Source organism: Oryza sativa, chromosome 2, assembly GCF_034140825.1.
Source record: "Oryza sativa Japonica Group chromosome 2, ASM3414082v1".
In the NCBI taxonomy this organism is placed as follows: domain Eukaryota; kingdom Viridiplantae; phylum Streptophyta; class Magnoliopsida; order Poales; family Poaceae; genus Oryza; species Oryza sativa.
In genome coordinates, this window is record NC_089036.1 from 15439306 (window position 1) to 15452376 (window position 13071).

The following is a 13071-nucleotide window of genomic DNA, read 5'->3' on the forward strand; positions in this document are numbered from 1 at the left end:
CTTCGTATGATGTTCAAAAAAAGTAATTGATTCGTATTGAGGCAAAACAAAACTTACATAGATATGTTCCACTTCATATGCACTGGGAGGGATACCTGCATCTAGAGAAGCTTATAAGCACTGATAAATAAAGAACAGTAGGGCATTTAGGGCATTTATAGTATGGTCTGAAAGGCTTTGAGTTGGATCTGCACTATTATGTTTCTTGTGTACATAATATGAACTGAATCAGCCCAAGAAGAACTTTACCTTGGCAACCAAAGAGAATCATTACATACATGTCAAAGGTATCCTAAGCTTGATATAATGAACGAAAGCCCCAAATCGCATAAATATGCCCTGCATCACAAATGGGAACAAATAAACCTATCAACAATATCGTTTTGCCCTCCAAAGTTGTATATGCAATTCCTAACTGAAACAATTAATCACAGCATAGAGAATTTTGAGTAGCAGCGTGTGTTGTTTCAAGCTAAACAGTTTGATCACACATGACAGTGTTGAAGTACATGCAGAGGGAAATTTCTCCACACAACCTACACACTATAACTGAATAATGCCATACACATTAAAAGCAAATCAAGACTGGCACTGTAACTAAATCAAGGCTTACACATTAGAAGCAAATCACGGTTGTAATCATCAACAACTAAGGTCCAACCACTTCCTTCTCATGGCCCTATGACACTGAGCTAGAACGAAAAGGAAAAAAGAGAACAGGAACGACCAGGCAGCTATTGTCGCGGAGCCGCAGCTGTCTTCATCGCGGTCCTGGTCAAGCCGACACTCTCCCTTCCCTTCTCATGGCACTGAGCGAGGCTCTCATGGAGAGGGAGAGGAGAAGATGGCAGTGGCGGCGGCCGGAGAGGGACAGGAGAAGAGGGCAGCGGCGGCACCCTATTGACTCCATCCGGGCGACCGATTCAACTGGAGGGGAGGCCAAGATTGATGAATCAGACGGTCCCCGAGCCATATTTGACACCGCAGAGAGGGAGCGGCGGTGGCAGCACGGTAGAGGAGAAGGGAGCTGCGGCGGCGACGGCGCTTGCGAGCGGAGGAGGTGGGCGTCTGGGCGCCGGATCCGCCGGCGAGGAGACCGGGGTCACCGGATCCGGCGGTCCCGGCCTCCTCACTAGGAGATCCGGCGGGTCATTGGGAGGGAGCGGCGGCGGCAGCACAGTAGAGGAGAGGGAGCTGCGGCGACGACGGCGCACGCGAGCGCAAGAGGCGGGCGAGGTTGCGGTGCGAGCTGAGGAGGTGGGCGACGGCGCACGCGAGCGCAGGAGGCGGGCGAGGTTGCAGAGCGAGCGGAGGAGGTTGCGGCGCGCGTGTAGGGAGAGGAGAGGACGGGCGGCTAGGGTTTGTACCGGTTGGCGAAATCCAGGCCGTCCGTCCATAATCCGACGATCGCACGGGTAAGGAAGGGCCAGCACAGCGGGACACGTGGACGGCCAGATTGACCCTACGGTGAGATCGGACGGTGGAAAGAAGCGAGGACCGGCGCATAATTATCCGAAAGTGCAGGGGTTTTTTCGCCAAAATTGATGATGTGGCACTCTACTCTTCCCGCGTTCCCACGGCTTTTAAGTAAACCTATATATTAACTATTTAGTATTCGGTTAACCTTATCTTGAGAGGTAGCTACAAAATTATGGTGCAATACATCTGTTCAATACTAATTTAGTACTTCATCCGTTTCACTTTATAAAACATCTATTTCCTTGTCTAAATGCAACATCTATATGAAATTATGTGTCCAAATTCATATCGAACCATACATGAATCTTTTTAAAATCCAAAAATTCTTATAATATAAATAATTAATTATCACACTCCGATTAACGACAACTTGCTTTCATTAGGCCCCCTCCAATATGAGCCAATCATGTATTTTCACCACGCTTTAGGACTTTGGCATAGCATATGTGCTGGCCACATGGAAGTGATGCAACAGTTAACAACGCTTTGCTAAGATTAGAATAAGGCAACATTGAAGTGATTAATGGGGTTGTTCTCAGTACTAACTCTGTTTTCTTAGGTTTCGTTCATGGACGGTAGATATGTTCAAAGTTCGTTTCTAATTTTCTATGTTGCTTAATACTTGTTTCTAAATCAGCTCCAAACTCTTAGTATATAGCATAGAATAATGTGAAATACCATGATGTATACAAGTAATTCAAGAAGCTATTTCTGTGATATGAATGCAGTCCGGCCATCGAAAAAAGCAAGAAGTTCCAAATGTATGGATAATATGCACACCTTTATTGTATTTCAATCTATTTAAATATGCCAACCACTTACACTTAATTTATTTGGATAATTATTTTTTTCACATGTAAAATTATGAAAAAATTGATGTGAGTTGGCATGGAACTGAATCTCAATTTAATTTAGACATATATACAAATTAGGCAAATTTTGCTATAGGACATCACGACTTCGTGGTTTTAGCCGTAGGACACCGCACAAACTCACTTTTAGGGGAAAAAACACTCTTTAAACGTGCTTATTTGCCACTGGACACCACGTCCATTAAAATATTAATTTTCGGTTGAATAGAAGAGATAAATAGTATGAAAGGTCAAAAATACCCCTGACCCCACTTGTCATATTCTTCCTCTTCCTCCTGGTTGTGCAGCTTCTCCCCGGACTGTTGCCGGTCCAAGTGCGTCGGCTGGAACACGCTCATGGATTCCCTGCCTGCTATGTCCTGCTCGTAGTATAGGTCCTTGATCCTCTCGGAGTAGGCGCCATGTAGCGACACGACGAGCACCGGCTTGCGCCTCCCCGGCCGCGCCGCCCGGCTGCTCTCCGGCAGTGGTAAAGTTGAGCTCCTGCTGCACACGGGGCAGGATGTTCTCTCCATGCGCGCACAACATGATCTGGCCGTAGAGCTCGTCGGTGGAGATGCGCGCCAAGTAGAAGGAGCACACCTGGATGCCGACACGCTACTCAGTGTAGGCCATGTACGAGGCATGGTACCACGTTCCTCGGGTGGAGCAGGTAGCGGCCGAGGAGGTGGAACGCAGCATCGTGGCACGGGAACATCCGCGGCAGCACGCGCTCGATGCGCGAGACCAGGAACAGTCCGAGCACGAAGTAGTTGTCGGAGAGGAGCACCATCCAGTCGACGCGCCACAATGCGTCCAGCCCGTCGTCGCAGAAGAAGCGCGGCTCATTGCCGTTGCGGTTGAAGTACGTCGTGCTGCAGGTGCATGTACATCCATGGCGGTAGTGGGTCTCGGGCAGCGCGTTGCCGCGCCGCAGCGCGTTGCCGAGGCTCTCGCGGGTGCACGCGTTGAAGCCCCGGATGCCGGAAAACGGGAAGTCCCCCTCCGGTAGTGTCCACGTTGAGCCCGGGAATTGCTCGCAGATGAGATAAGGAAGAAGAGAGGATGGGGAAGAGAAAGGAGGGGTAATTTGGTTACTCTGCATAAAAATATGGGCCCGTGTCGCCTTGTCAGCACGAATACGTTATTTTAATAGGGGCAGTATCCGCTGGCAAATAACCACATTTAGAGAGTGTTTTCTCCTAAAAGTGAGTTCGTGCGGTGTCCTACAACTAAAATCACGAAATCGCGATGTCCTGTAACAAAATTTGCCTACAAATTAACGCCGATGGCACAACAGAAAAAAGTAAATCACTATTTTTATTTTATACTCCCCCGTCTAAAAAAACAGACCTAGAACTGTATGTGATACATTCTAATACAACAAATCTGGATAGAGTTATGTCCCAGATTTGTAATAATAGGATGTGTCATATCCAGTGCTAGATTGGATTTTTATGGAACGGATGGAGTAACTATGATATATGTTTGTGCTCGTGATTTTGCTTTTATAATTGTAGTCGATCATCTACGGAACTATTTATGTGTGTATATGTAGCCATTCTATATCTATATATTAGACACTACCACTCCCCTCTCTCTCTACGTTATCTCTTTTCTCAGCCTTCCCGGCTTACCACCTTTTCCCCACCTTCTTCCCTGCTTCCCCTCCTCTCCACCGTCAACAGCGGGCGTCGGTGGCGGCCCCGTGGGTGCGCCTCCACGCCACCCGCAGCACCCAGGATGAGGAGGTCAAGGTCGACGCCACCATGTTCGACGGCGCCGCCGTCCCGCCCCCAGACGCGCCCCTCTTCCGCCGCGTCGAGTCGCTCGACCACGTCCCGCGCCTCCACCTCGGCCTCATCATCGAGGCCTCTACCGCGACATGTTGCACCAGCACCAGAAATCATGTTGTACGGAAGCTTTTGTGATTTTGCTCTCTGGTTTATGTGGTTTGTGAAGTTCCACTTCTGTAAATGATTCGCAGCAAGCTGGAGGCTAGGGAGAGGGAGTACGTGAGGAAATTCTTGCAGGAGAGGGCGGCGGCGGCAGCGGCGGCCGGGCGAGGCGGCGCTCCCACGGGAGATTCACGACGAGATCGGCCTAGAGTTCCTCGGCAACGTCACCGGCAAGCCATACACGCTCCACGCCAACATCTTCGCCAACGGCGTCGGCAGCCGCGAGCAGCAGTCGTCGCATCTCCTCCTGGTCGTGGTCCTCATCGTGCACATCGTCGCTCGGCTCCCTTGACGACGATGCCGTCGTTGCGTGCGTCGTCAAGGCGGCGGCGAGCGGGCGAGCGGGCGGCGGCCATTTTCACTTTTTTTTTGTTTTTTTTCCGTGCGAGCGGTATAATATGACCGCATCGGGATAATCGATTATCCCGTGCGGTCCATTATCCCATACGGTTGGGCCGTCCGTACGCGAAAATATTGATTTTTTCAGACATTTGGGTATAGACGGGCAAATCCTCCGCACAGAAAAATCATTTTGACCGCAAGGAAAAATGGTTTTCGCAGTAACGAGAGACCGAAGAAGATTGTACAATTATTAATTGGGTAATTTGTAACCATGCCATTATAATTTTTTAAAGTTTAAGATATGCCATCGGTATCTCAATGACACGTAGGACCCACATGAATCAATGACATGTGGGTCAGGATGGCATATCTCAAATTTTACAAAATTATAATGGCATGGTTACAATTTTCCCTTATTAATTTATGTTCGCATCGCGTGCGGTTTGATAAGTGATTTAACTAGGTTCCTTGTTTTGTCTAAAGCACCACCACCAGAATCATCAGTATATTTTACTGTGGATTTTGGAGTACAATTAAAAATTCTATTACACTGACTTAAAATTTGAATGACTTTTACCTTTTTAAACTCTATGGATGAACCCTAAAAAAATAATTGCCGAACAAAATATTATTTCAAACTGGGAGATGATGTGGCAGTTTTTTTTAATTTTATACAGTGGATTTTTGGAGTACAATTATTTTACCATTGGCAAGATGAGCATATATTATTTTTTTAAAACTTTAATTTGTTGGATGGATAGTATGAGTACATTTTATACAATCTATATGTTCTTTTATACAGGCTCTGTGTACAGCTCAGATGATGCACTTTTCCTGTGTGAAACTCTGAAGTATGATTCATGTCAGGCACGTTTTTTTAGGATAATGTCACGTGCCTCTTTTATTTTTTGCCACGTGTTTGAAAATTATTTTATTTTAGGATTTTTATTCATATTAAAATGGATTGTCCATTTTATTTTTTTTATATGTATGACTATAGTGTACTTTGAGATATGTATGAATATGTGTAGCCATTCTATGAAGCTTTTTATTCGGTCATTCTATATCTATATAATGATTAATTTATGATGATTAATTTATGTGTGCATGCGTACAGTTTGATAAGTGATTTTGGTATTCGGGCCTTGGCCGTATTTAGTTCCTCCAAAATTTTTTTGACACCACAGACACACATTTAAAGTATTAAACATAGACTAATAAAACAAATTACAGATTCCACCTATAAACTGCGAGACGAATTTATTAAGCCTAATTAATCTATCATTAGCAAATATTTACTGTAGCACCACATTGTCAAATTATAGCGTAATTAGGCTCAAAAGATTCGTCTCGCAATTTACATGCAAACAATGCAATTGATTTTTTTTTCATCCACATTTAATGCTTCATGCATGTGTCCAAACATTTGATGTGACGGAATTTTTGGAAGTTTGAAGGGAACTAAACACAACCCTTATTTAGATCCCAAAAAATTTTGGCCAAAAACGTCACATCAAATGTTTGGACAAATGCATGGGGCATTAAATGTGGAAAAAAAATCAATTGCATAGTTTGCATGTAAATTGCGAGACGAATCTTTTGAGCCTAATTATGCCATGATTTGACAATGTGATGCTACAGTAAATATTTGCTAATGACGAATTAATTAGACTTAATAAATTCATCTCGCAGTTATAGGCGGAATCTGTAATTTGTTTTGTTATTAGTCTACGTTTAATAATTTAAATGTGTGTCCGTATACTTCAAAAACTTTGCACCCAAACAACTAAACACACCCTCAGGCAATATAACTTGGTTCTTTTTTTCTCTAATGCAGCACCACCATAGTCAACTGTAGAGTTATCCCTTGGTATGTGAAGTGATGATCAGAGCCAATGTACCTCTCAAACCGACTCACAAATGGATATCATCATTGTTGAAAGAAGGGTTTCATCGGGGTTTTAACCGATGAGGTATGTAGATGTTGCATCGGCTTACAAAGATTGCATATAAGTTGGATTTAGCCATTCGCAACAAAGGTTTCACTGTTTATCTAATCTTGTGGATTTTATGACATGGGACCTCCAGCCAATATATGCTTTAACCATCGGAATATTTATTTTATCATATCATTGTTAGCCGATTAGTTTCTACTGGATTATATTATTGTTATTTATCATCATCGGCTGATGGCCTTTATGTCATTTATTTACTCAAGTATCAGACTTTGCATTGGACATATAGCCGATTGCTCAAAACCCTATCAACATCTGCTGGTATCGGCATCAGTTGGAATTACTCCGTCTGCTTGTCAGCCAATCGGCTCATTGATCTACTATTTGCATATCTTATCAGTTGCAGGATCAAACTGACTGACACTTCTGCATCTCATCAACCTTTTGACCTGCACTGGAGCTAAGTAGATCTCCCATGCCGTTGGGTTTGTTGACTTAATTTTGCGCCAACACAGTTCTGGCACCATCGGCCGAGCGCGGTTTTTTCGTCAACAGGGGGTAAAATGAAAAAAAAAGGAGATGCTAAGGTGCCTATTTTTTCCTCTCAGGGTGGGATGAGGATTTGTGGAAGGATTCCTTAGAAAAGAAGTTTCTTGAAGGGTATTGAAAATATTTCGCAAACTGAGGAAATAACGGCTAGAAGCATCGGAACGAAGAATTGAACGGCTAAAGTTCCCTTAATGACGTGGTGTTGTATTTTGCAAGGAAAGGTTTCACTTTTCACTTATTTAGATATAACACACATGCATGTATTTTCGTGCAACTAGTGACTTGCAACACATGATCCCTGCTAGATGCCTGTTGGCAGTCATTAAACCCTAAAATCACCACCAATATTATAATAAAAATATCACATAAAGCATGTTACCTAGGTCGATTTTGCCTTATTTCAATGAGTTACACGATTTCTGTTGGATTTCACTACGCGTATAATAATTCACGATTTTGACCTATTTTTTTTCCAATGAAAATCTGGCATTTTAAGCCAAAGGGCTGACCAGCCGACCAACATACCTCATGGGTCAACCGGCCTAAAGACTTGGCCGACTAGCCAACTCAGGGCTCGGCCAGCTATTTGGAAACGTGTCCTGATTGGCCACCCTCCTCACTGAGCCGGCTGGCCTGCGCAGCACGATGTGAGGCTAATGATTGATTGGTGGACCCCATTCTGGGAGTGATGTCTTCTCGGATGAGTAACATGTAGACTTACTTTTCCCTCTTAATATTTTATTCATACATTATGCTTATTGCCATACTTTTTTTCCTAGTTCTCTTCTAAGTTTATTTTTTATGCTTGCTTGAGTGGATGCCTCATTTATAATTAAGCTGGGAACATGTATAGTTCTATGTGTGGGTGTGGTGCTTAGGAATAGTTTTATCTAGGAAGGCTGGTTGGGGAAACAGAGGACGTAGTTGGCCGGGTGCCGACAGCCTCGGTTGTCCTTTGAAGCCAGCCACGTTAACCCTAATTACGCTGACGCAAATAGGTAGACCAATGCTTAATGTGGAAAGCAGTCCTGTTTCCAAAGCAAGCAAGGATAAGTGTAGCTAAATGGATTTCCTAGAATGAAAGCAGTCTTGTGATGTGGGGAATAACCCGGGGACTTGAATCCTGACTAATTCGATGATTTCACAACCATATCATCACATTCACACAACAAATACATATATATAGACAATAATGTTCACATTTCTAAGTGTTAACAAAAGACACACATCACATTGGACTAACTGGTCAAATAAAAGAGAGTCAAACATAGCGCAATAAGAGAACAAAAAAATATATACATTCTTTAGTATGCCATCTAACTAACTAGGAATTACTACCCATGTCGAAACGCGGATGACCGCACCGAGAAGGCAAATTCTTCTTTGCCAATCGAAGAGCACAAACAAGAATGAGATAGAATACAACCAAAATTACAGATGAATGATTAAGCTCACAAGTTGGGGTCTTACAAACCGATCTAGCGGCGAAACTATTCTCGACAGAATATTCTAAGCAAAACCCGACTCTAAACGATGACGGCTACTTAATTAATATGATTAGGGACGTCCTAGGGTTGCCCTAGGGCGCACACCCTCATGGGCTAAGCCCACGACACAATTATAAGGCCCAAAACCCAAATCAGATTTGGATTGGATGAGATACATAACTTGTTTTGTAGATTCCCGACAGCTCGGTAGGAATTTTGACGTAGGACCAAAACCATCTAAAAGTAGACTCCATAAGCTTTCCAACAAGTACTCATAGGCCCCGAAATTCCTTCTAGATCAACATCTAGGTTCGTTTGAAGTTGATGCTGTCAGGAGGCCCGAATCCGAATCCAAAACGTGTAGAACTTGATCTCTTGTCTTCTATGGACCAAAAGTGACGTGGTGAGGTAGAAGTAGACTTGGAGAAGGTCTTGGTTTGGTCCCCAATCAACTTCTTTGATCATCCATGCATTCGTTACGCTCGGTCTCTTTTCCTTCGCCCAAGCAAGTACCTCTACAAACAAAAACACATCATTGTGTAGCAACGTTTGTTCAAATATATAACAAGTAAATCTAATGTAGAACATATGTACCTTTGTTTGATTAATATATAAGGTATCCATGGTTATATCCAAACTAGTAGTGTCCTCATCACCTAGCTAGAAGTATCATGACGCTAATGGTGGTGGATAGAAAATGGCAAAGGAAGGGAGATAGTGCTGTTTCCAAAGGCAGAGATGAAGTAAAATAGGGTTCAATGTAAAACAAAAGGGAGAGAGAGAGAGAGCTCAAAGTGAAAAGAATGTGTAAAGGAGGGCAAAAGTGAAACTTTTGTAGTAAAGAGGTCCACATTGCAAACCATCTCTATGTTTTAAGTTTTGATGCATGTAAAAATAATGTGACTGTGACATCCCGGCCCAATTTGGATTAGGCCTGTGTGGCCCATGTGAGTTGTGTGCGTATGTTTAGTACGACCTTATTAGTTTAGCATGAGTGGAACTAACTTATAAGGCCTCTTCCCTCCAACCATACCCTTTTACACGAAGCGAGGACGAAAGTGTAAGTGGAGTGATGTGTGTAAGTGGGCCCGCTACGTGGTTCTGGAGGGAGGGCTGTAACAAATGGTATCGGAGCCGACCCTTGCGATTGCGCGTACGGGTCAGTGTGCGGGCATATGGCGCTGGCACTGGACGTACGGATGTGCGCTTCGCGGTTGCGCGTACAGGTCAGTGTGCGGGCATATGGCGCATGGCGCATGTGGGCTCTGTGTGAGGCACATGGCATGGCATATGGCGCTAGCACTGGACGTACGGATGTGCGCTGAGAGGGGGTGTGTTCCTGGACAGTTGCCTATATGCCTGTGTGGCTACATGGGTAAGTTGGGCCGACAGGGATGTCGGGTCCTTTGAGGGGGGGGGGGGTTGTGACATCCCAGCCCAATTTGGATTAGGCCTGTGTGGCCCCACTCCCGGGTTAACCCTTTTATACGAAGCGATGACGGAAGTGTAAGTGGAGTGGTATGTGTAAGTGGGCCCGCCCGTCGGATGGGCTGGCTACACGGTTCTGTAGGGAGGGCTGTGACAGTGACGTGGTCATCACTTCCAACTTAAATGCTAAAAATATTGTTCTCAATTTGTAACCTCCATTGAGAGTATTATCATGTTCTTAGTAATTGCTTATTGATATTTTTATGGAAAAAGAGGTGTAGGCAATCTTCTTCACATTATTCATTACAGTAAGATCGTTACACATTTAGTTTACTTCTCGTTGATCTGCCACTCAGCATACTGTTGCGGCCCACGCCTCGGAGCAAAGACAGCCATCTCATCGCCGCGGTTGAACTTTACATGCCTAGAGTCCTCCCTTGAAAGCCTATAAGCATTGGCGACCACGTCAACGGGTAGAGCACGAAGAATGGAGGCCTTCCCTGCGATCTGACTGTCGACAGCATTGTGATTGGTCTTGAAGGATACCCATGCAAATCCTTCACGTCGAGCCTTCACCACCACTGCAAAGTTCTGTGGGATCAACAAGATCTGCTGTTGGTGAAGCTCACCATCAAAGACACTCCTACCACGGTGATCCACCACCTGGATGTGCCCTTGGCCAGCGGTCACGTACATCACCGTGTGTGCGTTTACCGTCCAATGAGGAGTAAGCAAGGCATTCTACAAAAATGGAAGTGAATCAACATGACAAATACTTGGCATAAACTACATACATTATGCTTACAAACTATAGTAATTTTCTCTTTGTTTATACTCACATTTTGGAGAACGATTCTGGTGGCACTCATCTGGATGATATTGAGTATTGGGAAATTCTGGCTATTGGCCCTTGTGATCCTTCCACCATGGGGGTTAAATATGTCACTGGATTGTGGGTTGTCTATGTTCTTCCTCAACTTAAATGCACACATAATTTCATCTAGGACATTTTGCTGGCCGCAAGCTCCACCACTTCGCAACCAGGTGGGCTGTAGCTGCTTGGTTGGCAAGTAAGCTTGGGTTTGTTCCTCTTTCACTGGCTCAACTTGGAGAGAGGGCTGCAGTGCCTGGAGCCCATTTTCAACTCTAATGATGGCACCTCTTGGGTCACTCAGGCCTTGGAGCCTCAACACAGTTTGCTTGCTCACACTCAGGGCTTCAGAAAGTAAATCTGGGCTGAACCCAGCAAAGATGTTCTGATTTCTGCTCAGTTGTTCTGTCTGGTATGAGTACGATTGCTGCTGCCAGCTACTTCTAGGCTTTCCAGCCAAGAAAAACTCCTAACCCATTTATCATTTCATAGTATACAATACACATTAGCATTTTGTTATCATTGAAATCAAAATAGTGATATGGAATATTCATTATGCTTGTGTGGAGCATATGTACGCATACCCTTCTTTTAGGATCGAGCTGGTTGGCATTGTTGCTGGTGTCGATGACAGTGAAAGCAACCACAGGAGAATCACCATTGTTATATAGCCAGTGGGCTACTCCAGCTGGCACTGCGATTACATCACCTTGGTGGAATTGGTGAAGTTGCTGGTGCTCGTCTCTCATTTTTTGGATTGATGATTGAGCCTCACCAGCTGTTGCCACCTCTTGCTCAAAGGGAGACCTAACTGACTGGAACGTCTCTGGACAACCAGGCAGTGCCATCCCAAACACTCCCCGACCTGCAATATATCCACTCAATTAAAAAAACCCCACATATTATCAATTAAAAATAAAAGAAAATAGCTACCATTTACAATTGTTCACAATATATTGGAGCTTGCTCAAACAATATACAGACCTTGGACGATGTAGACAAGCTTGTGAGCATTAGCATACATTGGTAAAACTAAGCCCTTGCTCTCGACGACTAAGCGCCTCACGCTCACTCCGGCACAACGGAACTCATTTCTTGCCTCAATGTTGTAGTACTCAGTGAATCCAGCTTCAGATCTCTGCTGGTGTGTTGCCTCAAGGGCGGTGAGGTGCTCAAAACGACATTGATGACGACTATCTTGGTCTCCCCTAAATCCACGTGGGCTCTGAAGTGGGCTTCCCCCAAATGAAAATTGTGCCATGGACACTTGGAAGAAGAGAAGGAGGCCAAGGCACAATGGAAGAATGGTAGACATGGAAGCCATAGTTATTCACTTAGTTTCCCACTGCTCTTGGTGATGGATGGACGAGTTGGAGGAGAGGGGCTTATATACACGGAGTAGACGAGAATATATGCAAAAAGGGATAACAAACTTACCTAATCTCTTTATCATGCTGATGTGTTTATAGCCTAAAGGAATATCTAGTTTGTCTGTTGCAAACAAGATGATGCAAAAAGGGCATAGGTAAAAACTTGTAAGTCATTATATGCTTGATTGATCATTAAACACATAGATACCATTGTTTTAAAGTTGGAAAAGTGTTTTTTTTGTTAGAGTGAAGCAAGAGTTATGCCATGTTTTCTTGCTATCGCACATAGGAATGCTGAAAAAGATTTTGTATTAGTGCCACCCAAGAAAATAAAGACATGCTTTTAAAGGTGAGAGTTAGGGATTTGCCTTGTGATTACGTGGTATGACTAGAGGACAATAGGTTATTGGTAGTGTAGCTACAAAAAGAGAAAACAAACTACACTAAATTCACAATCAGGCTAGCATAAGATTGCACTCTAGAAACGTACATGTACATTGCTTGTGAGATCATGACAAAAACATAACAACAAAATTCACTTTTTGTTAGAGTGCCGTGAGAGAGTGTCTGACCATAATAGACACATTTAGGTTAAGTGTTCAAAACTAATTTGGGGTTAAGCTAGTGCACACTAGGGAAATAAAATAGACTAACAAAAACATAGGTGAATATTAAATTATAGCCCAAAATAAATGAGTTACGAGTAACTATTAAACTTTAATAGACCAGCAGAAATATTGGTGAATATTTCATTATAGCCCAAATTAAACGACATTTTAGA

The 13071-nt window shown here is 43.9% G+C and overlaps 2 protein-coding genes and 1 long non-coding RNA gene across 3 annotated transcripts; 1 reads left to right on the forward strand and 2 right to left on the reverse strand.

The window, feature by feature from the left end:
- Window positions 1-2581: 2581 nt before the first annotated feature.
- LOC107276619 (fucosyltransferase 6) lies at window positions 2582-3435 on the reverse strand. The gene is made up of 2 exons (XM_015768928.1): window positions 2983-3435; window positions 2582-2860 (listed from the first exon to the last, which is right to left on the reverse strand). Exons 1-2 carry the CDS (start codon window positions 3433-3435, stop codon window positions 2582-2584), a joined length of 732 nt encoding a protein of 243 aa, XP_015624414.1.
- A 499-nt stretch (window positions 3436-3934) lies between these two features.
- On the forward strand, window positions 3935-4932 carry LOC112937880 (uncharacterized). The gene is made up of 2 exons (XR_003240722.2): window positions 3935-4243; window positions 4318-4932. It is a non-coding gene; the product is annotated as an uncharacterized lncRNA (long non-coding RNA).
- A 5393-nt stretch (window positions 4933-10325) lies between these two features.
- On the reverse strand, window positions 10326-12306 carry LOC4329275 (cocosin 1). Its single transcript, XM_015771965.3, has 4 exons — window positions 11905-12306; window positions 11505-11785; window positions 10889-11389; window positions 10326-10790 (listed from the first exon to the last, which is right to left on the reverse strand). The coding sequence occupies exons 1-4, from the start codon at window positions 12242-12244 to the stop codon at window positions 10380-10382; spliced, it is 1533 nt and encodes a 510-aa protein (XP_015627451.1). The 5' UTR covers window positions 12245-12306; the 3' UTR covers window positions 10326-10379.
- Window positions 12307-13071: the final 765 nt, after the last annotated feature.

What these genes read in the sequence shown, in the direction of transcription:
- LOC107276619 (XM_015768928.1), bottom strand. Translation starts at nt 3,435, where the DNA reads ATGCAGAGTAACCAAATTACCCCTCCTTTCTCTTCCCCATCCTCTCTT. An exon ending in TGCTCCACCCGAGGAACGTG is followed by an intron (nt 2,861 to 2,982) that starts GTACCATGCCTC and finishes GCGCGCATGGAG; the next exon opens with AGAACATCCTGCCCCGTGTG.
- LOC4329275 (XM_015771965.3), bottom strand. Translation starts at nt 12,244, where the DNA reads ATGGCTTCCATGTCTACCATTCTTCCATTGTGCCTTGGCCTCCTTCTC. An exon ending in AGCTCGATCCTAAAAGAAGG is followed by an intron (nt 11,390 to 11,504) that starts GTATGCGTACAT and finishes TAAATGGGTTAG; the next exon opens with GAGTTTTTCTTGGCTGGAAA. An exon ending in CCAGAATCGTTCTCCAAAAT is followed by an intron (nt 10,791 to 10,888) that starts GTGAGTATAAAC and finishes CCATTTTTGTAG; the next exon opens with AATGCCTTGCTTACTCCTCA.